The 26,097-nt window shown below is 45.9% G+C and overlaps 9 protein-coding genes across 9 annotated transcripts; 5 read left to right on the top strand and 4 right to left on the bottom strand.

Moving 5' to 3' along the window:
- Nucleotides 1–36: 36 nt before the first annotated feature.
- SAMD00019534_054500 (hypothetical protein) lies at nt 37–1,302 on the top strand (the record flags this gene model as incomplete). The annotated part of the gene is made up of 1 exon (XM_012898941.1): nt 37–1,302. One exon carries the CDS (start codon nt 37–39, stop codon nt 1,300–1,302), a length of 1,266 nt encoding a protein of 421 aa, XP_012754395.1.
- Nucleotides 1,303–1,510: 208 nt separating this feature from the next.
- SAMD00019534_054490 (hypothetical protein) lies at nt 1,511–2,215 on the top strand (the record flags this gene model as incomplete). The annotated part of the gene is made up of 1 exon (XM_012898940.1): nt 1,511–2,215. The coding sequence occupies one exon, from the start codon at nt 1,511–1,513 to the stop codon at nt 2,213–2,215; it is 705 nt and encodes a 234-aa protein (XP_012754394.1).
- A 3,862-nt stretch (nt 2,216–6,077) lies between these two features.
- SAMD00019534_054480 (hypothetical protein) lies at nt 6,078–7,562 on the top strand (the record flags this gene model as incomplete). The annotated part of the gene is made up of 1 exon (XM_012898939.1): nt 6,078–7,562. One exon carries the CDS (start codon nt 6,078–6,080, stop codon nt 7,560–7,562), a length of 1,485 nt encoding a protein of 494 aa, XP_012754393.1.
- A 1,006-nt stretch (nt 7,563–8,568) lies between these two features.
- On the top strand, nt 8,569–9,230 carry SAMD00019534_054470 (hypothetical protein; the record flags this gene model as incomplete). The annotated part of the gene is made up of 2 exons (XM_012898938.1): nt 8,569–8,603; nt 8,771–9,230. The coding sequence occupies 2 exons, from the start codon at nt 8,569–8,571 to the stop codon at nt 9,228–9,230; spliced, it is 495 nt and encodes a 164-aa protein (XP_012754392.1).
- Nucleotides 9,231–10,250: 1,020 nt separating this feature from the next.
- On the top strand, nt 10,251–12,452 carry SAMD00019534_054460 (hypothetical protein; the record flags this gene model as incomplete). Its single annotated transcript, XM_012898937.1, has 6 exons — nt 10,251–10,355; nt 10,544–10,814; nt 10,888–11,033; nt 11,107–11,163; nt 11,241–11,463; nt 11,533–12,452. The coding sequence occupies 6 exons, from the start codon at nt 10,251–10,253 to the stop codon at nt 12,450–12,452; spliced, it is 1,722 nt and encodes a 573-aa protein (XP_012754391.1).
- A 61-nt stretch (nt 12,453–12,513) lies between these two features.
- On the bottom strand, nt 12,514–13,442 carry SAMD00019534_054450 (hypothetical protein; the record flags this gene model as incomplete). The annotated part of the gene is made up of 2 exons (XM_012898936.1): nt 12,514–13,178; nt 13,274–13,442. Coding segments are annotated over 2 exons (834 nt in total), but the record flags the coding sequence as incomplete, so codon positions are not given.
- Nucleotides 13,443–13,839: 397 nt separating this feature from the next.
- Nucleotides 13,840–14,691, bottom strand: SAMD00019534_054440 (hypothetical protein; the record flags this gene model as incomplete). The annotated part of the gene is made up of 1 exon (XM_012898935.1): nt 13,840–14,691. One exon carries the CDS (start codon nt 14,689–14,691, stop codon nt 13,840–13,842), a length of 852 nt encoding a protein of 283 aa, XP_012754389.1.
- Nucleotides 14,692–14,776: 85 nt separating this feature from the next.
- SAMD00019534_054430 (hypothetical protein) lies at nt 14,777–15,918 on the bottom strand (the record flags this gene model as incomplete). Its single annotated transcript, XM_012898934.1, has 2 exons — nt 14,777–14,856; nt 14,994–15,918. The coding sequence occupies 2 exons, from the start codon at nt 15,916–15,918 to the stop codon at nt 14,777–14,779; spliced, it is 1,005 nt and encodes a 334-aa protein (XP_012754388.1).
- A 904-nt stretch (nt 15,919–16,822) lies between these two features.
- SAMD00019534_054420 (hypothetical protein) lies at nt 16,823–25,641 on the bottom strand (the record flags this gene model as incomplete). The annotated part of the gene is made up of 8 exons (XM_012898933.1): nt 16,823–17,749; nt 17,828–21,595; nt 21,688–21,878; nt 21,966–24,053; nt 24,133–24,405; nt 24,491–24,772; nt 24,860–25,024; nt 25,269–25,641. 8 exons carry the CDS (start codon nt 25,639–25,641, stop codon nt 16,823–16,825), a joined length of 8,067 nt encoding a protein of 2,688 aa, XP_012754387.1.
- Between the last annotated feature and the right edge of the window lie 456 nt (nt 25,642–26,097).

Here is a 26,097-nt window from a genome sequence, read left to right as displayed (position 1 = left end):
TTGATTGATTGAGGCCCAGCCACTCTAACACTCACCATGAAGGCCCCAGCCTCAAAGGGCACACCCACATTTATCATTGAAGCAATTAACAATCATAAGATCATCAACAAACAGATAGGTATGACAAAGAAAGATAAGAGACAAGATAGGAATAATAAGAAGAATAAGTTGATCAGTACTCAACATCCTAATCAGGATGTGAATGATGTGATTGGCGGTGGAGCAGGAGCAGGTGGATGGAATATGAAGACAAGCTCAATGGCTGACAAGGCTGATAGACATCAATGTTATGAGACAGCTGTGCAAAGTCCAAAGGCAGACATTGGCTTTTGCAACAAGGTGTTCCATCTGTACCGTCATCGCAAAGCCATCCACTTCAAAGAGGACTTCTCTGGCACGGGCATCCTGGCCACTGAGTGGGTCAAGTCAGACCCGGAGCGAACCGCCCTCTGTGTGGACCTTGACGATGCCACCCTACAATGGGGCATGCAGCACCATGTCAAAGAGGCCGGCGCTGCTGGTGAGCGCGTCACAATGAAATGCGCCAATGTGCTTGATGTCAAAGACCCCAAGGTGGACCTGATCGCTTCATTCAACTACAGTATCTGTCTTTTCCATCAACGCTCACTCATGCTACGATACTTCCAAGCGGCGTATGAGAGCCTTGTCGATGATGGCGTGCTCGTCTGCGATCTGTTTGGTGGCTACCAGGCCACGTACACGCCCACCGTGCAGCATCGTCGCTTTGACGACTTTGTCTACACATGGTCCAAGGAGCACTACAATGGACTGACCAATGAGATCATGTGCAGTATCTCATTCTCATTTGCTGACAAGTCGTCACTGAAGCGTTCCTTTGTCTATGACTTCCGATTGTGGACCGTTGCCGAGTTCAAGGAGGCAATGCTGGAAGCTGGATTCAAGGATATTCGTGTATGGTGGCGTAACGAACGCAAGGTCAACCAACCCAGTCAAGATGATAGCATCAATACTAGTGACACTAGATCAAACAAAAAGAGTGCTACAAAGGTTGATGATGATGATCAGGCTGATGATGTGGATGTGGAAGTGGATGAGGCAGAGGAGGAAGTTGTAGATGAGAACAAGTTGAGATATAAGGAGAAGAAACAGATGAAGCAACAGAGAAAGGGAGCCCTGGAACAGATGGAGGAGTTGGAGATCAATCAAGCCAAACAGCAAGAGGCGTTACTGGAGCATCTTGGTACCTCTAGTGATTATATTGAGGTAGACTCTATCCCACAGACTGCTTCATGGAATGTTTATGTCGTAGCGCTGAGGTGAGTAGTATGACTGGACAATAAAACCCTCACCTCAGCGATCGCATGGTCTAGTCATCGATTGCCACCTTCACCCCCATCCATCCTGTTGCTGTTTCCACTTCCTCGCGGAAGTTTGTCACCACGTCAGCCACACTCAAACATCCATTTCGTGAAGTTGCAACTTCAATCATTCAATCTTTTAATACATTACTACATGAAGTAATATAACAATGTCATTTAGGATTACATTACAACATATTAAAGAGGACTTTAGAAACATTGAGAGACTGGAGGAGAATGGAGAGTATCTCAATGATCTGGTACAACAACTACAGACTGAGAAACAGAACACTACAACAGCAACAACACCCAATGCTACCGCCACTACTACTACGACTACATCTAATGCCAAGTTAGACATATTCGATTATATACTAAAGAATGTAGACCTTAGCAGTGCAGACATTGACAATGAATATGAGTATATAAAGGATACATTGATAGACAGTAGCAATAGCATAGACAACAAGAGCGGGAGTAACACGGATGGCAAGTCAACCGATCATGACTCACATTCAACTTCGAACAAGTCTGCACATCATCATAATCAACAACAACAACACCATCATCAGAGCGATGCCAAGGTCACCGACAACAACATAAAGTCACAAGATGATGACCAGAGCATGGACAACAACAGGAGAAAGGAGGTCATCTTTAAGAAGCTGGCACAGCTTAAGTTGCATGATGACACATTCAATCAGGCGTTCAAGTTCATTGAGACAGACAACTGGCTCAACTCCAAAGGTTTAGCACTGGTGTCTGATGATAATACTGCCACAATCAAGAACGAGCTGACACAGTGCATTGCTACCATCAATGACTCGATACAACAACTCTCCTCAATGACCTCTCCAGAACCATCTGTGCTGTGATTGAGCGAGACAGACAACAGAAGCAGACTGTATATACAATATAAAGGATAACCAAGTTATATTTATAACTTGATGTTTATTATAAATGTCAAGAGGTCACTGGCTGGCGTCGGCACCAGAAGGATCACCATCATAGTCCAGAGTTGCTAGACTTGTACAGGAGCGCCCAAGGTCTTCTTACCTTTGCTTGCCGTTGTCAAGCGTGATCTTGATCTACTTGTCTGTTGTGATAGGAGGGTATTTCTTGTGGTGTTGTTGTTGTCGGTTGCGATTGTATTCATTTGTCAAAGTTGTAAGTAGTTGTCTAATCGTCGATCCATTATATCTATCTATCTTGTAGTTCGCTCATTCGGTCATTCAATCTCATCCATCCATGATTGTCTATTCTTCCAATAACCAACCAAATCAATGATGATGATGTCCAATAATAATAATATATACATTCTTGTTGGCCACTTGCCAACTGAGTCCAAGGGTCCACGAACCATCCAACTCAATATTGTGGAACCAGTTCTTACCAAATGTGTCGACTTATAATGTAGAAGGAAGGAAGGAAAGGTGTGATGGTCAACGGGACCATAGGTGCAACGTGCGTAGGTGGGTGGTGATAGGTTGATATACAACTTCTCAGATGGTAATGGATGTAGACGAGGTGGAGTAGAAACTATTAAAAGCGGACGTGAGGATGGACTGTGGCAATTGAACGACCCCATTGATAGTGTTGTTGTTGTTGGTGATGTTGGTATTGTTGTAGGTGTTGTAATTATTAAGGCCACTTGACGATTTGACAAACGACGACTCACGCATCAGTGGGATATTGTATCTGTTGGAACCGAGCGAATCAAAAGGTGCACCAATGTATCTTGATTGTGTGTAGAACGTCTCATTAGGACAATCGCCATTATGTTGACAGGAGCAACCATGTACACGGAGGCAATGGTTACGGACATCCTCCAAAGAACTGAAACATCTTCTACAATCATCATCATGCATGCATTTGTATTCCATTTTGCTATTATTAAGGTAGTTAGTAGATTGGGATTGGATTAAAGATAAAGAGTTGAGTGGTTGATTGAATTGAGGGGAAGAGGAAATATAATAATTTGAATTGAATTGAGAATAAAGAGATAATAACAATATAAATAATCAATAGAGATAATAATATGGAGATTATAAAGTACGGTTTCGTATTTGTATTTGTTATAACAATGAGGTCAAGAAATCCAGGAAGTAGAATGAAAAGAAATCAAGAAAGTTAGTCCTTATTATTTGTGAATGTTCGAGAATGTGGAGAAATAATGAATGAACGATTGTCATGTGTTGAGTGTTTATCATTTACGAAACCTCGTCAAACAGTGTTGTTTGTGTGGTGTTGCAAGCATAACATCCTGTCACTCTCACACACATACTCAAACAAATTGGACATATTACAATTGACGTATAAAGTAAAGTTTAAACACTTAGTACCTGTATGGATGTTAGATAGAGAGATAGAGATAGGTTGAGTGAGAGGTTATAAGAGATACGACCATATAATAATAATCATACTGCCAGTGTGATGATAAATTGGTGTTGACTACAACCAATTAAAGCTAGCTGCGACAACAATCACAGTAAGAATAAACAAACAAACAACCAAACAACCAAACCAAGTTGGTTGGCAGTGGGATCGATTGCAATGTGGACATGGTGACTGGTTACGATGTAAACATGTTGGCAAATGTAAGGGTACAATGGCAAAGCGGCACTTGCTTTAGCAACAACAATCAATCAATCACCTTCGCCATCTCTAGTGATCTATCTATCTATTTGTTGTTGTAACTTCGTTCCAAGTTCTGGAACACCACCTACCGAATACCCATTAAAACTAACTTTAATGGATGGACAAAGGTTCTAAAGTCATCACTTATTCATGAGTATATTTAAATCACTTGACATCATACCCTACCCAGTCAGTGTTCACGAACAACAACAATCCGTGCGCCTCATCATGTGTGGCATGGCTACTACTTGGTGATGATCATGGTCAACAACTCCATCTTTGAAATTTCCATTGACGTGTTGGGAATGGAAGGGACCTGAATGCTCCAACCAAAGTCAACAGATATCTGTTTGGTCACACCATGAAAGGTGATAGCCATCAACCAGAAATTGTGGTTACAACCGGTATCTTTCAATTCAACTTGGCAGTATCAGATGATGATGGATGACAGCCCGGCCCGTGAGCAATCATCCAAGACCCAGCCAACGTAGTCGAGAGGTGCAGGCCTATTGGACAGCCCCAAAGACCAACCAAAAGTAGCCTATGGTGTAACTTTGGTAAATATCTCTAAAAAGAGAGTCTATTTTAGACAACGACGTATGCAAGCATGATCGCAGCCTTCGAGTGGTTAATGGAACGAACTTATAACCCAAGCAATCAGTCATCATACCATTGAGAACAAATCCATATCAAATTTGGGTCACAGTCATCATTTCGGCAGGCAGATTGGAGCCAACCAAGATACATCCGCACTCACCTGATTATACCTCAAGTGAAATCAAGCGGATGCTCATGATAGGCCCATGTGGGCCATGCAGCCCTCCACTGATCAGTGACAGCGACTCGATTGCGCAACCGAATCAAGATCTAAAAATCAGGGATGCGCGCACTCTCAACATGGGGTGACGAAGGACCCAAGCAACTTGCGGTCGAGCCATGTGTCTAAAAACAGGACCAACGAGCATCTGCCGCCTCAAAGGGGTACGGCAAGCAGCCTGGCCATCACTCATTGATCAGAGTGTTTTGATGGGGCCACTCGCAGAGAAAGATCAAAAAAACCAAACCAAACAACTGATCACAAACAAAACCAACAAAATCAATATTGTGGAATGCATTAGATGACAGGGATGTCCACCATCACCACTCCGCACCACCGAGAATACCCAAACCATCAGGTGACCAATTGAGAGTGTCACACCCTTTTACATCTTTTATTTGTTTGTTTCTTCTTTCTCGCTTCGTTGTTTGTTGTTGTTGATGTTGCGTTGAGTTGTTATGCGTGTCTTGTTTGCTTGCAACACTCTTTCCTTCCTATCCCCTCCTCATCCTGTCATCTTTTAACATTGTATAGTACCCACCTACCTATCTCTTTCTTTCTTCCTATCTACCTCTCCCAGTCAACATTTTTTTTTTAAACTCTCTCCTACCTCTTCCTTCCTTCCTTCCAACCTTTTCCATCACTCACTTTTCAGCCATCATCCTCATCACTTCCCATTTTCTGTACCATACCAACATATACTATATAACTTTCTGCGACATCCATTTTCCTCTTCCTCCTCCTTTTAACGACGACAACAATCAATCAATCAATAATTCAGTCAATCAATCAATTAACCCAACCAACATTCCCATTGCCAATCAACATCATTCAAGTAACACACACGTTGCTTTGAGAGAGTCCTCATTACTCGATCAAAAACTAAATATCACCTCAATCAATCACGCCCCTTCGCGCGCCCAAAGTAGCAACACACAGCCCCATAACTTCACCCACACAACACACTCTTGACGAACCATCTTCGACCAGTCCGTCATTAACATCAATCACCCAACAACATCCGGAGGACATACCAATCCAAAAGGTAGGATAGATTGGATAGGATCAAGTTCAATTGGATTGGATTGAACCAATCAATGCCCACAAGCTATTTGCAACTTGCTAATTAAACCACTCATCTCATCAATCCACAACCTTGTCCAACTACTACTTCCTGGATCACGCAACTGAACAACAACAACAACAACAACAACAACAGGCGGGCAACAGACATAACAGACATATCAAACAACATCAGACAACAGCAGCAATAGCAACAGGCCATGTCAAAGACGTACAAGAAGGCCTGTCTGCACGTTGGATGCAACAAGGACTATACAAAGAATCATTGCTCACAGATGCACCAGTGTGGCGGCGTCTACGAACAATGTCCAAACGAGCGAATCTATAGACGCAAGACACACGCCGACAAGATCTTGTCACCCGTATCCACCAAGCCCAAGATCAAGATCCGTTGTCTCCACAAGAACTGCAATGGCGAGTGCTGCAACTTTGCCAACGTCGAGGAGCACTGCAAGGCGATCCATGGCTGCACGGGCACATATGCGCGATGCCCCAACGAGCGCGGCTACCGTCGCTCCAAGTTCGAGGCCGACCCCGAGGACTTTGAGTCTATCGAGATGTTGTTGGCGGACGGACGCATCAAGTGCCCCCACACATCGTGCAACAACTGGTACGCCTCACGCGAGGGTATGAAGAGCCACGTCCGCAACAGCAAGCACATCCATCTTTGCCTCGACCGCCAGAGCTGCGAGGGATGTCAATTACGGGGAGCACTGGACGTCAAGCGCAGCATTATCGCCACGCGCACAGGTCCACCCATGCCCGACTGGACGCCCAACTCACTGAAACGCAAGCTCTCACCAGGTGCTGGCGACAGTGAGGAGGACGATGACGAATATTATAGCGGCAATGACAGTGTCAGTGGCGGTGGCCACTATGGCGTCGGTAGCAGTGGCGGCATTGGTGGCAGCATTGGCAGCATTATCAACGGCGGCAGTAGTGCCCCTCGCGGCAGCACCGGCAGCAGCACAAGCAGCACCAGCAGCAGTCCCTACCACGGCGGCCAGAGTAGCCCATACAGCGGCGGTCTGAGCCACTCTCTGGTCGGTGGTATGGAGCACAACAGTGGTGGCGGCATTGGTGGCAACGGCAGCAACAACACCAACTTTAGCATTGTCAACATTGTCCACAGCAACAGCGAGAGCAACACTGATGACGAGGAGGACGAGAGTCCTTTTGGCACCAACTACATATTCAAGTGTCCACACTTTAGCTGCGCGGAGCGCGGCGATCTCAACGCCATCCGCAACCATCTCATTCTGAACCACAACTGCTACATGTCGCGTCAATGCGTCGGCTGTCGTATGACATTGGAGATGAAGATGCGCGACATCAAGTACAAGCACGAAGCAACTCACAGGGCCCAGACCATGTCGTCACCCTCTGCCGGCTCGCCACTCAGTCTCGCTCAACACCAAGTACATCACTCGAGTCCCTTCAGCAACATCAACCTCAGCAACATCAACACCAACAACAATCACAACAACAATCAACATCACCATCACCATCACAATGTCATCGAAGGTGGTCATCACAGCCAATTAATGTCTGGCGGTGCACCCAGCAGCGATAACAGTGAGTATGGTGTACTGGAGCTGCCACAACAACCACAACCACAGCAACAGCAGCAGCAGCAGCCATCCAAGAGGAAGAAAGAAGATCACGATGGCATCATTGCACATTAGAATATACCATATATATCTAGTCCGATTATAATTATATTATTATTTTTAATTACCCAACAACAACAACAACTTCTCCATTATCTCTATCATCCAACAACCCAAACTTTATCCTGCCACAACAACAACAACAACCTCAACCAACCAACCAACCTCACTCATTCACTCCTTCTCCTTTTTCCTTTTTCCCAGTATCAACACTGGTCTCTTCTCTCTTCTCTCTCTTCTCTCTCTTCTCTCTCTTCTCCCTTTATCTTCTCGATCCGACATTCTTCAACCTTCTTTCAATCAACCAATCAATCAAACAATTAATCAATCTTATCGCACAACATGTTAACAACAAAATAACAACAATGACTTATAACAATAAACCATACTATGGCCAAATGGCTACTCCTTTGCGAATGTAATCATACATGTATAACATCGTTGTCTAAGTGTATCGTCCAATCATCCTTGGAGAAGACAATGATGGTGGACAACCGAACTTCCTCATGGAAATGAGTAAAAAACAATGACAAGAGCGTGGACGAGCGAAGCGAGAAGGACAACAAAAAGGAATGCTGCAACTTTTGAAATCATTATCTCTTGTTTATTGAGCTTGATACGATTATATGTATCGAAGATCTGTCAGACAAGGGTATAATAATAGGTCTTGCGTTAATATGGCCGTGGACTATAAACAGCAACTGTTGTACTCATCAACAGACTTGTTGTGCCAGTCTGAACATTACCCAAACATAACAACTTTAAAACATAATGATAAACAAACAACAAAGTCAAAGGTTGTAGTTGATATGATGAACTGATCATTATAAATACGAGTTCAGTGATACACCTATTGATCAATCACAGTGTATCTCTCGCTTCGTGTTTAATTGATCAGTTCAAGTCATTCATTCATTAATTGTCAAACAGATACATTCATAACAATAACAACTATGCAATTCAACAATGAGGAGGAGGAGGATGGCATATGTTCAACACATAACAAGAGACAAGAGTTCATATGTATCGATTGCAATTGTCTTGTTTGTTCAATATGTATGACATTCGATCATAAGAAGCATGACTTGGAGAGTGTAGACGGTTTAAGGAATCTGATCGATCAACAACAATATAACAATGCGCAAGTACTAGACTGACACTGTTGTGGAGTACATTGAAGAAGTTGGCAGAGACACATCCATCAATCACTCACTCAATCACAGTGATGTCACCAATCACTTCAGAAAGCTGCATGAGTTGCTCGTCGTTGAAGAGCACAAAGTCACATCAAAGATCAAAGACATGGTGCAACAGAGTGAGTCAACGATCGATGACATTATCAACGAGATCAAAGGTATCAATGCGCTATTCAAACCAAAGTGTGATAGCAAGATCGACATGGACAACATGGACAACTTGGTCACATTGATCACGACGTGCGAGACTATCGACCAGTTCATCAATCAATCATTCACATCAGAACGTGATGTCCCAATCACGATCACAGACACTGAGTTGTTGACAATGACACAGCAATGTATCGATCGAATGAACACAACAGGGTACAAGAGTACTAAGCCACATCAGTTGGAAGTGGACGATGCCGCGCTGGGTGAGATCAAACAACTACTCCGCTCTTGCTTTGATTTGATTGATATGTCACACCATGACATTGACAATTGATTTGATTGAAATCTCTACCAAGTACCAATCTTTCACAGTTCGCAAGATGATATAAAAGTGATGATGTGAGAGGAAGATTGAACTCTTTGTGTGTTTCAACACAATTGATTACTAAGATCTCTGGTGTATTCTCCATTATTCCTTGCTTATTCAATAGGCTTCTTTTTGTTGTTGTTGTTGTTGTTGATTTGACAGACTGGAATGAATCAATTATATTCTTTACAATTGGGTAAAATCGTTTACAAACCATTGATATACAAGTAAGGTCAATCAATATAACAACTTGATTGTATAAATAATCACCTTCGACTAATAATTGACATATTGTTTAATAATTAATATGGGAAGTTTATCCATTTGTTATAATATATATTATTTGTGTCACTATTATCTGTTCAACTCAATGAATAATAATAATAATAATGATGTGCTGAGTTTTATGTCGACTTTTGTATCAAAGTTATTAAGATATGTTCTTAGAACTGTACACTCATACAGATATGAGTAAAGATAAAGATACAGATTGTTGGGTATCAGTTAGGGTCAGGACTCTATTGCCTCTTCTCATCGATCAGAATAGGGAGCAGCAGTTCATACAGCGACATGTGAACCTGTTGAACAACACTCGTTACTCAATCTATGCTACTCCAGCATTGGTACCACTGCTGCAACACTACATACTCGATCAATCATTGCTTGCTGTCAGACACATCAATGCCAATGATGCTGCTACAATCGTGCAACTAAACATACAACAACGATTGGTCGAACGAAATGTGTCGACGACATACTCAACAGCTGGTGCTGGTGGCAGCGGCAGCAACACATACTCAGAGACAGTTTGGATATCAAAGGATCACATGCAAGCACTATCAATTGAGAATGGGTCGATCATACAAGTGTCAGCAGTGTCTCGACAGTCAATACCAGTGGCGTCATGTATAACACTAAGTCATCAAAGGTTGATGTCATCAATCGATGGCACATTGGTACCAACGACTACATCAGGATCAGTCACACATGGCATTGATACTCGACAACTTCTCATCAATCCCATTGCAGGGCTTGCACCGGGTACAGCTCTACAAACCAATGGTGGCGTCGTCAACATCATGCTTCGCTCAGGTATGATCTATCAATGCAACTATTCATTTAGAGGTGCTACACAATCAAGAGCAAGCAGTGGTGCAATCACAGACACATGGCGCATGATAACAAACAACACGATCATACAATATGATGACAGGGAGCAATCACAAACATCCAAGTTGGACATCGATCAGTTAAACTCATATGATGATCAACGATCAAAGATCAGAACATTGTTGAACATCAAGTTCAATCCAATCAAGAGTGCGCAGTATCGTCAGTATGGTATGAAGCCACCTAGATCATTGCTAATATATGGTGCAGGATCATGTGGAAAGAGAACACTTGCAAAGGGCCTGGCAAAGGAGATTGTTGACGCAGGCATGGCCGACGTCATCACAACTCTATCAACTCAAGATCTTATCAAGTACTCCTCATATGTTAAAGGATTTCAACAGCGAGCCTACGAGGTCAAGCAACTAAAGCGTGTAATATGTATGTATACATGCTCAGTCATTCAAGTGAATGAATCAATCACTAACACTGACCTCACTTGATTGGTGATTAGTTATCATGGAGAATGTTGATGAACTGTTTCCAAGCCCAAGGGAAGAGGGTTCTTCAAGTTCTGGTTCAACAACTGATCAATCAATTGTCAATGCGTTTGTAGATATGCTCAAAGATGGAGCTGAGGACAACAACAATATATTTGTAGTATGTACACCCATGGACATTGCCTCCCTCAATAACGGTGTCAATCGATACTAATAACCTCAACCATCATCAGATTGGCATCACCAAGAGAGTTAAGAATTTGAATTCAATAGTTAGGACATTGTTTGATGTATGTATTGCTGTTGTTGTTGGATGTCGACCAATGGATAACTAACAGTACCATTCAATCAACCAACCAATCTTTAGGACGAGATTAAGATTGAACCTCCACAACCAAAGAAGAGAATTGATATCTTTAGGAATCACTTTGGGTCAGAGTTTGGAGTGGATCATCAATCACACAATGAAGATATAATACGACAAGTTAATGATGACTGCAGTGGAATGGTTGGAGGTGACATAGCTGTCCTCGTCCGCCAAGCCAAAATCAACTCATATCGAAGAACACAGGCGACTAACCTAAGAGAAAGTAAGTCTGCAATCTACCTCACTGAGTCCTCGAACATGGAACTGACAATATCATTCCCAACTACCATAGTCAAGTTGATTAGGGATGACTTTGTTAACAGTGTGATACAACAAAGACGACCAGGCGCAAATTCATTGTCAAGACTCACACCATCCATTCCAAAGGTATCATGGGATGATGTTGGTGGATTGGATCAGGTCAAGCAATCACTCATGGAGATGGTGGTATGGGATTACAAACATGGCGATGCTTTAAAGAGGCTGGGTGTCAAGACACCTCGTGGCGTTCTTCTTTACGGACCCCCGGGTACTGGTAAGACACTCCTCTCACGTGCCGTTGCCTTTGAGGCCAATGCCAACTTCATTGCTGCCAACATCTCAGAGTTGGTACAGGGCGAGATTGGAGAGTCTGAGAAGCAGGTTGAGGAGCTGTTTAGAGTGGCCAGGAGTACAGCACCTTCAATCATATTCATCGATGAGATCCAGTCGATATTTGGACAACGTGATGCAAGTGGTCAGCATGGCAAGAGTCTGATATCACAGATACTCATCGAACTCGATCGTCTGAATGACGAGGACCAGGCCAATGGCAAGCGAGTCATGGTGCTGGCCGCGACCAACCTTCCACAAGCTATAGATGACTCATTCCTGCAACCAGGTCGATTCGATCGGGCACTCTATGTCGGCCCACCCGAGAAGGATGAGCGTCTAAAGATCCTGAAGGGCTTGGCCCGATCAATGAAGTTGGCTCCCGATGTGGACCTGGCCGAGGTTGCCGCTTGGACCATCAACTTCACGGGCTCTGACCTTGCAGGTCTAATGAAGAAGTCAGGACTCTATGCCATCCAGCGAGACATCAATGTGGAGGCCATCAGCCGAGATGACATTCACAAGGTGTACTGGGAGACCAAGCCAACAGTGACCATGGATCAGTTGTTCATGTTTGAGAAGTGGAACCAAGCGCATCGTAACAATCAGCCAATGACTTAAGGCAATAACACATTTGTTCGCGAACGAGGATACCTTCCAAATCACTTCAATGTCATGTTTACTTCTTTGTTGTGTAGTACAGGTAGACGTTGTAAGGATACTCAAACTGCTGGTTGTTCAGGGTCTCTGGGAACTTGTCCAACTCTTGGTTGATCTCCTCGAGCAGATGCTTCTTCTGCGCATCGCTCAGCAGTGAGATGTACGAGATGGACATTACGCGATTGCCCAGCGACTCGCGAGTGTAGTGGTGCATAAACTTGTACTTCTGAAGCTTGAGTGGGAGTTCAAGAAGATTGGCAATGGCAGGGTTCTCAAAGGCAGCCTCCCATTTGAATGAGCGGAACTGAGGTGTCTTGTTGTCATAGTACTTCTCGTGGAAGATGTCAGCAGAGGCGCGAACCAAATGGTTGGTCACATCCATGTCACACCAGACCATGACGAGTGGTGCGCCTGGCTTGAGGACACGGGTCATCTCACGAAGTGAGGCCTCACTGTCGAACCAGTGGAAGGCTTGAGACACAAACATTGCGTCAACCGACTGATCGGCCAATGGTATCTTGGTGGCCAGTCCATCAACAACTGAGTACTTGAGCTCAGATCTTCCTTTCTTGATCAATCCCTCAAGGATATCTGTGCAAGCCTGTCTAAACTCTGGGCTTGGTTCAACAGCTGTAATGTTGTTGAAACCTCCATAGCCTGCCAGCAGTTCAGTGAACTTGCCTGTGCCTGTTTGTTCATTGTCATTGTCATTGACATCACGTGTCAGTCATGTTGAAGTTGAACAGTTCAAGTGACAACAATATGTATGACAGACAACGTACCAGCAGCAAGGTCAACTATTAAAGAGTTGGCATTAAGGTTGAGATTGTTCTTTATAAAGTCGATGGTCTCTAATGGCAAGTTAGGTCTTCCCTTGACATAAGCATCAGTGGTCTCCTTGTTATGATAGCCCTTAGCAGTTGGATGTAGATCAGTAGACATTGTCTGTTGTTACGTTTAAATGATGATGTGTAGTTTGTAGTATGTATCTATTGTTGTAGAATACAGGTGAGGCATATGCAAGCACTATTAAATAGAGTTGTCAACAATGCGATGACTGACTTTGGTGCAATATCGGAGTGGGGTAGTGTCTCTCTCTTTCCCAGGGATACACCACATTGTACAGAGGGTTATAACCAAAACAGGGACATGCAATCCCATTAAAAGTATCTAATCAGGTTCATTGCTAATTACGTGTCCCGACCGAATGATGGGAGATATTTAGTGGCATAGGTCAGGATCGACACTACACCTACAAGAGACTTATTGAGATTAATTGATTGATTGAGTATTCAAAAAGGTATCTTTTATATAAATATACAGACTCAAACGTTGGATCAGTCACTACTCATACGAGCAACCAATCATGTTGATGATCACAGTTACGAGACAACTTGCAACCATCACAATGTTGTTGTTGTTGTGACACTGGACATTTGTGTGGCAGTCGAAGATGTTGGTTGATCATTCTTGGCTGGCCATACTCCTCACATCCAACGTGTGGACATTTGATGACATTGAACGTGCCCTCGCTCCACATGTCAATGTTGTTCTGCTGATTGCTGCTGTTGTTGGATGTCGTTGTCCTGATCTTCTTCCTCGAGGGTGGATTAAGTTTTGGTAACACTGTTCCACTGATGACCACTCTTGAAAGGACAATGTTGGGACCATCGACAAACATGCCTCCCTCCTGACAACCCTTGCATCGTTGTGGATCGGAACACTTGTGCATTAGCTTCATGTGTAGCTTCTTGGAGGCTACACTCTTGAAGAAGTAGATGCACTCTGAATGATCACACCCGACGAAACGGTCGTCAAGGAACCTCTTGACTGATTGGGTGTCGCCGGGAGGGGCATAGAATCGGAGACAACGGTATGCTCGAGTGTTTGGGCATGCTCCATATGTGTGATTGCATCCATGTAGGGCCTTGCAGTGTTCAAACATGGACTCCTTGTCGTTGTAGTCCTTGGTGCACTCATGCTTACATTCATACTTCTTGGGCTCATCTTGTTTAATTGGACCAATACAGCCTGGACAACTTCCAGGATCAAAACATCGATGCTTATATTCCAAATGGCGTGGCGGGGGTATGAGAGTGGTCAAGAAATAGCCACATGTTGTGTGAGGGCACTTGACCAAACCTCTGGCTGTCAGCATTGCGATCGATTCAGTGTCGTCCAAGGAGGCTGTCAACCTCATCGTTGATGCGTATCTCTGAGCGTTTGAGCATGCTGCGTATGTCCATGAGCATTTATGCGCTGTTCGGCAGTGTACGCGCAATCGTCTATATAGCGGGTGGGTGAATGTGCATCCCTCGTGTTGGCAATTGAGATGGGGCAAATCTTTGATACTGGTCCGAGGCACCTTGAGTTGCATGTATATGCATCCTAGACAGCTCTCGTGGTCGGCGCATTGATGTTCCTTTTTCTTGGTGTGATCAAGCATGGACTTCCGAGCAGTGTACAACTTGTCGCAATTGGTGTGAATACACTTGATCATACCATTCGGCTCTCTGATTGTCGATGTCTTGCTGTTGGCCAACATGTTATGGTCTGGGTCGTCGTCGTCCTCATCATCGTCATCTTCGTCACCATCATCATCTTCGTCGTCATCATCATCATCAGATGTGATGTGCTTGGCCTTCAGAATTCCAGGAGGCAACTTGAGACCAGGGTGCTGGTTTTTGTTGTGTATCCGCAATGATGTATTCTGGTTGAAGTATATGTGGCATGTTGAATGTGGACACTTGACAAGTCCTTTGGCCATAAACATCTGGATGGACTCTTTGTCATCAGGCGAGGCGGTGAAGAATCTGGTGCGATAGGTCTGCTCGTTGAGGCAACTTGCATACCTCCGTTTACATCCATGTACTATCTTGCAGTGTTCAGACAGATCTGTAAAAATGTCATACTCTTTGTTGCATCCATCGTGCAGACAGACGAACGACTTGATCGTAGACTCTATGGGAAGTGTGCGCCTCATCATCAACATAATGTTGCGTTGACATCCTGGACAGCTGTTGGCGTCTGGGCATTGATGGTCTCCACTTCTAGCCCGCAGGTGTCCGAGCATGTTGATTATTGACCTGTAGAAGCTGAAGCATGAAGTGTGAAGGCACTTGATGAATCCATCGGCCAGCATCATATCGATTGAGTCCTTGTCGTCGGGATCAGCCGTGAACAATCTTGTCTGATACGTTCTACTGTTGGGACACAATGCGTATGTTGCTCTGCAATCGTGATCCTTTGAGCAATGTTTGACCATCTCATGATAATCTCTTAAGGACCTTGAGCAGCCCAAATGAAGACAACCATATATCCGTTTAGTCAAAGCTGTTGATGTAGTTGATGTAGTTGATGTAGTTGTTGTAGTTGATGTTGTTGATGTTGTTGATGTTGTTGATGTTGTCGTGTTGTACTTTGACATGACTTGTATTATTCATCCAAGTTGCTCATATTATGTATTTGATTGTTTGAGTGGTCGAGCGAATGAATGAACATGTTCACGTGAATGAATGATTGAATGTGTTCAAAAGGTTTGAATTTATTCTTCTTCAAAGAACTAACCAATGTTGTTGTTGTTGGACTCTACTTATTGATGTGATGGAGAGAGCCTATGTGAATGAATGAATGATTGATTGATTGATTGATAGCCAACATGTTGCCAACCTTGAAGGGTTAGGAGAATGCCCACCTGTCGTCTTGATCCTTTGGTTGAAATGTCTTCTTTCGATCCTTTGGCTTCTTGTTCTTTAGTTGTTTATAGTATTCTCTCATGGTCACTGGTGTTGAGTTATCTATTGGTTCAACAGGTCGAGAATGGCTTTGTTCGACACAGGGTCAGATTGATTGATCGTTTGATTGAGTTGAAGAGTGACACTCAGAGTCATGCATGTACACTATCCTGTAATACTACGTACTTGTCATTCGTGAATTGCTTATCAAAGGATTGTTCTCTTGGTTGTTTGGACTTCATTGTATAATTGATTGATTGATTGATTGATCTGACTGACTAACTAATTGGTTGAATGAATGCTGTACATGTGGCCTGTCTATGATTTATTATTATTACAAGGTTATAACAAATACATGTCTAGATTGTGATTAACTATTGATGTATTAATATATGTCAAATGTTTATAGATATAAATATATCATTCTATTCTATTTCTTTGATTGATGAATGGAGAATGAATCAAAGATTGAATGAAAAACACTCAAAACCACGAGACGAATGTGAGTGAGTGTGTGGGTGATGGGATAGTTCCAGTCCGAGATGTAATGTGATTAAATCTTAGAAAAAGTTTAATAATGATTGATTGATCGATCAATTAACTGGATTTATACCAAACTGGATATGTCTGGTAGAGTGGCAGTCCACGCCATGTCAGTGTGATGTTATGTTGTCCACCACTGTTGGCAGGGAAGTTACATGTTGACTGTTGTATAGCATTGGTCGAGCAGGGTATCACTGTTGACACTCCTTGGACATCGACCGAGTAGACTGGTTGCTCAAATATGTAGGGTGTTGCGAATGTTACATTCTGGCCTTGAGTGTTCAGTGCGCTGGATGGCGTGAGGAAGCTGAACAGCGTCGATGAGGAGATCTCAAACTGGACACCGATGGGCGGTTGGGCCATGGGCACAAGGTTGACGATACCATTCGTCGGTATACCAGTGATGACACTGTTGGCGCTGTCATTGGTGTAGACATACACGTTGTAGAATGTTGTGTTGCCAAAGAATGATCGAGTGTTGTTGACAAATGAGTATTCGGCAAGCAGTGATGCTACGTTGTACTTGCCCAGTGGCAGACTCATCGTGTCTCCCCTGGTTCCATCAAGTTGGGAGAACAATGATGGTGGATACAATGTGTTGGAGGCGTTGGAGTACGCGTCGTAGAATCCAAAGTATACAGAGTGGAATGATACCTCCTTGGTTGCGGGCACGTTGAACACATGTCTGTTGACGATTGGTATGAGTGAGTTGGTTCGAGGCCAGAAGGTGATGTTGACGGGCACTGGCGGGATGGTGGCGTCCGTGTAGACACCAGAGATCGAGGGCGTGATAGTATTTGACCAAGTGCTAATTCCATTCCAAGAGTACGTGAGTACGAAGAAGTATGCTTGCTGGGGTGGTGCAATGCCAGTGTATCTTCCAGTCATGTTATTGTCCATGTAGTTATTGATGGTCAATGTAGTACTGTATCTAACATTAACCGTGTTGTTACTAAACAATGGGATACAGCCATCTGGGAACTAGTTAGGTTTGGGGCGAGGGCGAGGGCGAGGGTTAGGGTCAGGGTTTGGGCGAGGGTTGAGGGCAAGGGTACTTACATGTGTTCTGGTGATGGGGTTGTTACAGTAGACCTTGTAGTCTGTATCACAGAAGTCCCAGTTGGATATTTGTGTCAATCCCCATTGTACTTGCATGACTGCACGTTCGGAGAAGAGGGTGCCAATGCAACCGTAGATGTTGGCGTTGGTTACGGGGATGGTGAGGTTGACGTTCTCGTAGAAGTCGATGGTTATGTTGTTTAACGAAGGGAATGCTTTGGAGTAGGAGCTGGTGTTGATTGAGACCACGTACTCATTCTGGACGATCATGCCAATGACGTAGCCAGAGGCACTAGAGATGAATGTTTGAGCGGCACCCAGTGGGTTGATGAGGGTAACGGCAACGTTGGCCATTGGCGGGTCACTGCTTGAGTTGTACACTCCATCATTATTGGTATCATTGAACACGAACAGTTGGAACTGGTATGTGGAGTTGCTGATGTACAAATCATCAGAGAGTTGTCCGCCCACGGACATGATCAGACTGGCGACGGTAGATGTCAGGGGACATTGAGCGTATGAGCTGTTGACGAATCCAGTGGTGCACTTTAGTATACTGTTGTCAGTGTACTTGATATCGATGTATGATGATCTTGTCCATTTGACACCGGCAGCCGCGGGGAAGAAGTTACGACCCATCAACATGATCATGTTTGTGGTGCCATTGTTGAAGAATCGGTAGCCAGTGATGACTGGGGGCGCGTATGATACATAGTTGTCATATGCTCCGTATGTCGCCACTTGTCCACCAACTGATGCTGTTATGGGTAGCTTGGCTCCAACACCTGGGGGCACTAGACACTCAACGAACGTGTCAAAGGGATTGCAGTAGGCGAGTTCAATGTTGCCGATGCGGATGTAGTCGATCTCTGTAGCGGCCAATCCCCAACCCTCACCGATGATCTGGACTGCGCCACCTGCGGTGGACAGCTGGTCGGACTGGATGACGCCAGTGATCAAGGGTGGGAGGTATCCGAACTGAGTGTTTGAGATTGATGATTGATCGCCAGCCTGAATGGTAATGCTCTGATTGCTTCCGACTCCCTCATCCAAACGCACCTTGATGTATGTGTTGCTGTAGTCGACCACTTGGAGCAACTGATCTCCCATGAACACCATGGGTGGGCCGTATCCATCAGCGATCGAACCGAATCCATCACCATGGATCACAACAAAGTCACCAGCATCCGCTGATGGGGGCAAGAATTGTTGAAGTTCTGGTGCCTGGTAGTCAAAGGACATAGTGGGGATGGTCTCAATCGTGAACTTTGATGTCTGGCCTCCGACCTTCACCGTAACCGTCTTGTCCTGGCCGACGCCCGACGGTGAGTAGCATGCCAACATGGTGGTCGTGATGCCCACGACAGGGTAGCACGGTGTGCTTTCATCGATTGTGACGTCCACAGAGAATGGGTCGCTGCCAAAGTTGTCTCCAGTGATCGTGAGCATCGTACCTCCCTGGCTGTCAAGTGTGTTGGGTGCCACGTCTGTGACGGTGGGCGCATCGAACGAGAAGTAGAACCTGGTGCGCTGGAGATTGTACAATGTCGTGTTGCTGAAGAAGTGGAACTCCAAGCGCGTGCCAACACCCGCTGGCGTTTGGAACTCAATCTGCCATGGTGAGATGACCTGTGGCTCGGCGACCTGGTAGTCGTCTCCGATCTGGATGTTGAGGGTCGAGTTGAATCTGAAGCCATTGATGGTGGATGTTACGCCGCCAGCTGTTGGGCCTGTGGTGCTGGTGATGTTCACGACTACGGGTCCGATGCCCGCGCACAGGTTGTCAAAGTTGTGCGAGAAGAAGTCGCCAGAGCTCATCATTTGGATGTCACAGATCTTTGAGTTGATCGTTGCGATGGCCATACCACCATACTCTGTGCCAATGGATCCGTTATAGTTGGGCGGCTTGGGCAGGAAGTAGGCGTTGAAGTCGCCATACTGAACCTGAGAAGAGACGGCCGACACCATGGCGCTCTCAATGAAGAAGGTCATGGAGTTGATAGTCATTGGCGAGCAGACCGCAATCAAAGTGTCGTCTACATTGATTGAGTTGTAGCATAGATCAATCACACTGCCCACTTGGTCGCGGTTCAGCTCCGAGATGAACTGGATTGGCTGGTTCTGTGTTTGAGACCAGGGATTGGCAATCAGCACTTGGACGGCCTGGTTGACGCCTGTGATCGTGGCCCATTTCCTCATGGACTGGATCAACTTGGTCATCTCATCGTCGCTCAGATAGAATATCGAACTGTTGGTGAATGACTTGTGTGCATCCAGCAATTGTTGGATGGGTTGCTCGAGGTACTGAGCTCCGATGGCCAGGGGAACCAAGCTGGGGAATAGGCGATCGGCATGAGCGTTGATCTGCGGTGCGGAAGCATGAACGAGGGAGTGTGGGAGGGCAAAGAGCCTGGGCACTGGGACACCAATAGGTGGTGGCGCGACCAAATAGTTGTTGATGAGTGATTGCTTGTTGGTGGGAGTATCGTAGGCAGGGTTGGCCAAGGCCATAATTGCGAACATCTGTGCGAACGAGGTCACGCCATTGGCCTGGCGGAGCCCGATCACTTGGGCGAGGATTGTTTGCCAGGGGATGACGTCGGCGTTATTGACACGCGGAGTCCTACCTCCATTGCCATCGGCGATCGACATGGACATCATGTCCCATGTGGCCTCAGCCGTGCGGTAGAACAGATCCCATTGTGATGGCGTGGTAATGTCCACGGGTTTGGGCTCGGTGTACGTCTCAATGTTGGGCATATTCGGGAAGTATTGTACGACGCATGGGTTGAATGCGCCAGTCTTGACGAAGGCGCCGGGGATCGAGTTGTAGATGTACTTGGCAATGGCGTACAACACACCGTTGGCCCAGTTAGGCAGGGCAGTGTCGATCATGTAGATTGTCTGGGCCTGTGGTGGGAAGTTGGACTGCTGGTACACGTACGCCAACACTACGTCATATGACAGCTCCTCCTCACAGATGGGCGCAAGCTTACGGATGGTATACTGGGTTTGGACTGAGGGCACCTGCACCGCGCCATCAACAATGTACTGGATCGGGGGCAGAGTGGCCGGATTCATCACTAGCACACGTCGCAACACATCGGTGAATTGGATGACCTGGAAATCATTGATGGGCACGATGTCGAATGTACGTAGGGTCATAGTTTCAAGGTAGTCTTGGTTATAGGCGTTGGGGAACACCAGGGGGGGAGGCGGTGGCATGGCTACAGTCTCGGGCATCCTAGTGCGGCGGGCATTGGCTTGAGTGCAAGCTGCTGGTGGGAACACGGCGGGGTCACTATCACACATCGATGCGACTTGGACATCGGCTGCAACGTACATGATGGCGAATGTGTCATCTGAGACGTATCCACTGATGCTCACCTGGGGTGCGATGCTTCCAAGGTTGTTGGACGGTCCTCCACAATTGACCAAACTGTTCCTCAGCGTCAAGAACTCTGGCGATACGTCGGAGGGGTTGGCCATGGTGGCAAAGGTTATGACACCCATTAAGGGTGGCAACATGGCGGTGACGGCGCCGTTGATTGCCTCTCTGATCTCAAAGGTGATATCATTGGCCCAGGCACCCCTGGTGAACTTTAACGGCTGTATTATAGCCTCTCTAAGGTACATTGAGTCGCCAGCTGAAGGTCTCTGCATCAGTCCCGTGGCTGTCGTAATAGAGTTATACGACCTAACCATGCTACTGTACTGGAATGACAAAGTTGGATGTTGGAAACACAACACACCTCCACCTCTTGCACCCTTTTGATTGATTGGTTGATTGATTGATTGAGTGAGTGAGTGATGTTAGAACGATTGGGAAGAGGGAGGGGAGTGATGGTCATCAATCATACTTGTCCGTTATGTCTGTTGGAGTCACCAACACAGAACATGTTCTCGTTGGCTGCCATGGCATTGGCGCCGACTACTGGGTACATTGGGAATCCTAGTTTGGAGTGCTCGTTAGACTTTCCAGAATATGCATAATCTGAATACTCCCAATTTGCACCATTCAAGGTCCTCTCACACAGGTTAGGTGGTAGATCTAATCATCATCAACAAGGTAATTATAAGTATGATGTTCATCCATCCATCCAACTTCCACTCCACTCCAGTCGAGTCGATGACTTACGAAGGTAACCAACATTGATGACGGCATTGCTTGAAAGCATTTGGACTGGAGTCTTGTAGAACATTTGAACGAACATCATGCGTTGGTAGGAGTTGGCGACGACGGTCCAGATGTCGATACCATCGTATGTGTTTTTGTTGTTGTTGACCACAATGAAGCGACTGAGAGCAGGTGGCATGACCGCTACGACGGGTGGGAACGGGACGTTATTGGGTTCGATCGTTGTCTTCATAAAGTAGTTGGCAGTCCTGCCGCCAATGTTGAATGGGGCCGATTGCCAGTAGCAAATGTCTATGACATTGGGGTTGGCGGCGATGGCCGCCTCGCACGCCTGTTGGAAACACACTTGGTTGCAGGTGGGTGGCGCGGGTGCGATCTGAATACGTGGTGGCAGTCCCAGCCACAGTGACATGTAGTCGTAGAAGAAAGGGAAGGTGTTCTGTGTGGCCTGGTTCCATCCAGCCAGGTTGGGCAGGTTGCGATTGGTGTACATGCTGGCGTCGTTGTGGATAAGGTAGTTGAAGGGCATCTCGATGCTGGTGAAGGGGTAGCAGAAGAAGTGCTGGTTGTTGTCGGCCTCGCCCAGCCATTGCATTCGTTGGTTGACATTGTAGAAGGTGTTTCCGTTGATTGCTGGGAACACTGGGTTGGAATGCAAGACGTGGATGCCCTCATAGTCCGCCGTAGCGGCGTTGTACTGGAAGATAACGAAGCCCTTGAGATGGCCGTGGCCGAATGGTGAGTTGAACGGGCGGGCACGCTTGCCGGCGGGGTCACGACCACCCTGCTGGTCGTTGAAGAATGCAAAGAAGTAGTCGTGGTATTGATCAAAGGTGGCGGCCAGGGCGCTGTAGGGTGGTCCGTTGACGTTGGACAAATGAGTCAGCCTGACGAGTTGGTCGCGAGTGTTGTCCATGTAGAGGTACTTGGCATTCGTGGTCTTGCGCAGCTTGTAGGTGAACCACCAGTCGACAGGTGAGTTGGATCCGTCGGCAAGTGGTGGGGAAAGACAGGCGAGGCCATTGGACTTGTATTGTACATTGTTGATGGAGGCTACAGCCGGGCCACCACCACCGGGCACAACATTGATCACAACTGCATGCATACCGGCGGCAGTGATTGGCACGTCACAACCTATTTGATCCAAACCACCGACTTGTGGCTTGACTACCACATTTGGACAGTTCACACCACCCACAGTGATTGTGATGGCAGCGGCTACAGCACCAAGATTGTTGCCTCCCAGTGTTATGGGTACGATACGTTTAGAGTTACCCTGGATGGGACTGATATCGATCAAGTTGGGTCCAATATAGTTGATGGGAAACGGCGAAATGTATGGTACGCCACTGGCAATCACTGTTACGGGGTAGTTGCCGGGAAGGTTTGGCGGGATGGGACATGTGATCTGGGCTGCGGTTATAGCACATCCAGCAACTGGCACTGCATTGATGGTGACTGTTTGAACAAAGTCGAGATGAGCTCCATTGAGGGTAAGCACTCCACCACCGGCGGGCATCGTGGTCGACTGTGTCTGGCCGGCAATGTTGAGGTCAAAGTAGGTGAAGGTCTGGGCAGGGTCATAGTTTTGTTCGTAAACCTTGAATGTTATGGGGAAGGTGCCAGCGGCGGCGGCGACGGGGGCATTGCACGAGAATTGTGTAGCACTGGGCATGGCCAAACCCGTGCACTCAATGGCGTTGATGAACACCTTGGTGAGCGTGTTGATTGCCGCGCCGTTGGGTGGCGTGGGGAAGTTGGTAATGGGGATGGTGATGAGGGTGGTAGTATGGAGGAATCCATCGACAGGGACTGACGCGCCAAGGGTCGGAGTCAACACGGGGAAGTTCATCGCGTTGGACGAGACAGTTCCAATCTCAACCGTGACGGCGTTGTTCCCAGCCGTCAACAATGAAGCGTCCACATCAAAGAATATTGACTTGTCATTGGTCGTTGGCTTGAATACATTGGCTGTTACCGGGCCAACCTTTACAGCTGTCACACCATAAAAGTTAAGACCCTGTACCTCCAACAAGTAAGAACCCTTTGTGATTGTGTTGATAGGTAACAATGCTTGGATGACGGGGACTTTGATTGATTGATTGATGGGTGGTAAGAGGGCATGTTAGTGCTGGGTACACGCATGCGTCAAGGAATGGATACTCACTGAAATATTTGAACTGCTCGCTGGGAGGGGATTGGTAGTCTTGTCCTCCGATTGTGGCTACAAGGGGGAATGAGGCATCATTGGCACCGGCAAGGTTGTAGGCTGAGGTCTCACAATCAAACTGAGTGGCTGTGACTGAGATTGGATCCACTGCACAATCTGATCCACCAATAGTCACGGCGGTGACCTCCTGGAGGAATAATCCAGTCACTCTTATAGTCGTTCCACCAGCGGACAAACCCTCCTTTGGTAGAATAGATGTTATTACCGGTTCTGGAATGATTAATCGATTGATCGATTGAGTGTGTGAGTGAGTGATATGAGTGATCATTTTTGGAAGTATTAATGAGTGACATACCGTAGACCTCAAGGTTGATTGCGGATAGGACGTTCTGTGGACCGATGGTCATTGCAAGCACTTTGTTCTGGGACGTGCCGGGTGCTACACCGGTAAAGAGGGGCGATGTACATGTGATCTGCTTGGAGCTGACAATCACAATGTTTGTACAGTCCTCACCGCCAAAGGTGATCTGTGACTGTATGTTATGAGGATCATCAAATAGGAAGTTACCATTCAATGCGATAACCTGCGCCATACCACCAGTAATGGACGCAGGGGCAATGTCGTCGATGACAGGATCTACATTCATTCATTGTAAGTATGTGAGTTAGTGATTTGATCAATCAGTATGATGGGTTAGTGAGTGAGTGAGTGAGGGATACATACCAACGACATCAAACTGTTTGGGACCAGTGACGACAAAGCCAGTGTAGAGTGTGATTGTGACAGGGAGTGCTCCAGTTGCTGGCTGGTCGCCCAAGGTACATACGATCTTTGTGATCTTGTGGTCTTTCACTGTACAGCCAATTGTGCCCACCCTGACGACAGGGACTGGATCATAATCGTCATTCTTTAGATAGTTTCCATKATGATTGTTAAGGTACGACCATTTACAGCTTGGAAGTATTGCTCAGGAGTAAAGTCTATGATCTCAGGCTCTATGAGTTAGTGAGTGAGGGAGTGAGTGATTGATTGATTGTATGTAGTGATTGGAGTGTGTATGGAATTTGTTAGTTTGATTGATTGATTGATTGATTGATTTCCTTTTTTGGAGACCATCAGAAAGAATACATACCAAGATAGGAGAAATCAGCAGTGAGTAAGTTGACAGCACCCTCTAAGATGTCGAATGCGAAGTCTAGACTGGTGTGGCGCTTCTTACCACCTCCGGGGGGCTCGGGTGGCACGGTGTAGGTGTAGATGGTGCCAACTTGGCCGACAAAGGCGAATGGTACGGCAACACCAGCAGAGGTTCTTATTTGTACGATGGGTATAGAGGCAAATCCTGTACCATCCAATTGGAATGAGGTGCCACCGCCAAGCCATGAAGACCTAGATGATATTTTGGTAATGACTGCACTCACTGGATCCAATGAGCACATCAAAAGTACCAACACCATCAGAGTCAACAACACCTTTTGGTTGTGTATTGATGATGAATGATGCATCATCGTTGATTGTTTGATTGATTGTTTGTTGATTGATTGATTGTGATGTAGTTTAATGTAATGTATATAGATAAGACGAATGATGTTGGTTGAATAATGACATGTCTGGACAGGAGGACCGGGTTGTTTAAGTAATGTCAAGTGATGTCACCATAAGGATTGAAGGACCTCGAAGGCCTTCTGGGTCTCGCTCGGTCTATCCACAACACAAGGTTTGGGGGAAGCTTGGTATCGAGTGGATATCATCTGAATCGATGTGATTGTTTCGCGAACGCCTATCTATTTCTCGGCCTTATGATAATATGCGCCCAATGTGTAAGTCGTCATCAGATAGACATCTACACAATAGAGTTGTGTTGTACAAACATGGTGCACCACCTTACCAAACGACACTCAGTTCAGTGAGTGATCATACATCACAACGGTCAGCTGACCTGACGAAGTTTTGAGTGACAT

This window comes from Acytostelium subglobosum (genome assembly GCF_000787575.1).
Source record: "Acytostelium subglobosum LB1 DNA, scaffold: scaffold10, whole genome shotgun sequence".
Taxonomy (NCBI): Eukaryota; Evosea; class Eumycetozoa; order Acytosteliales; family Acytosteliaceae; genus Acytostelium; species Acytostelium subglobosum.
Note: the sequence above shows the minus strand (reverse complement) of the source record. Positions and strands in the feature narration are given on the sequence as shown.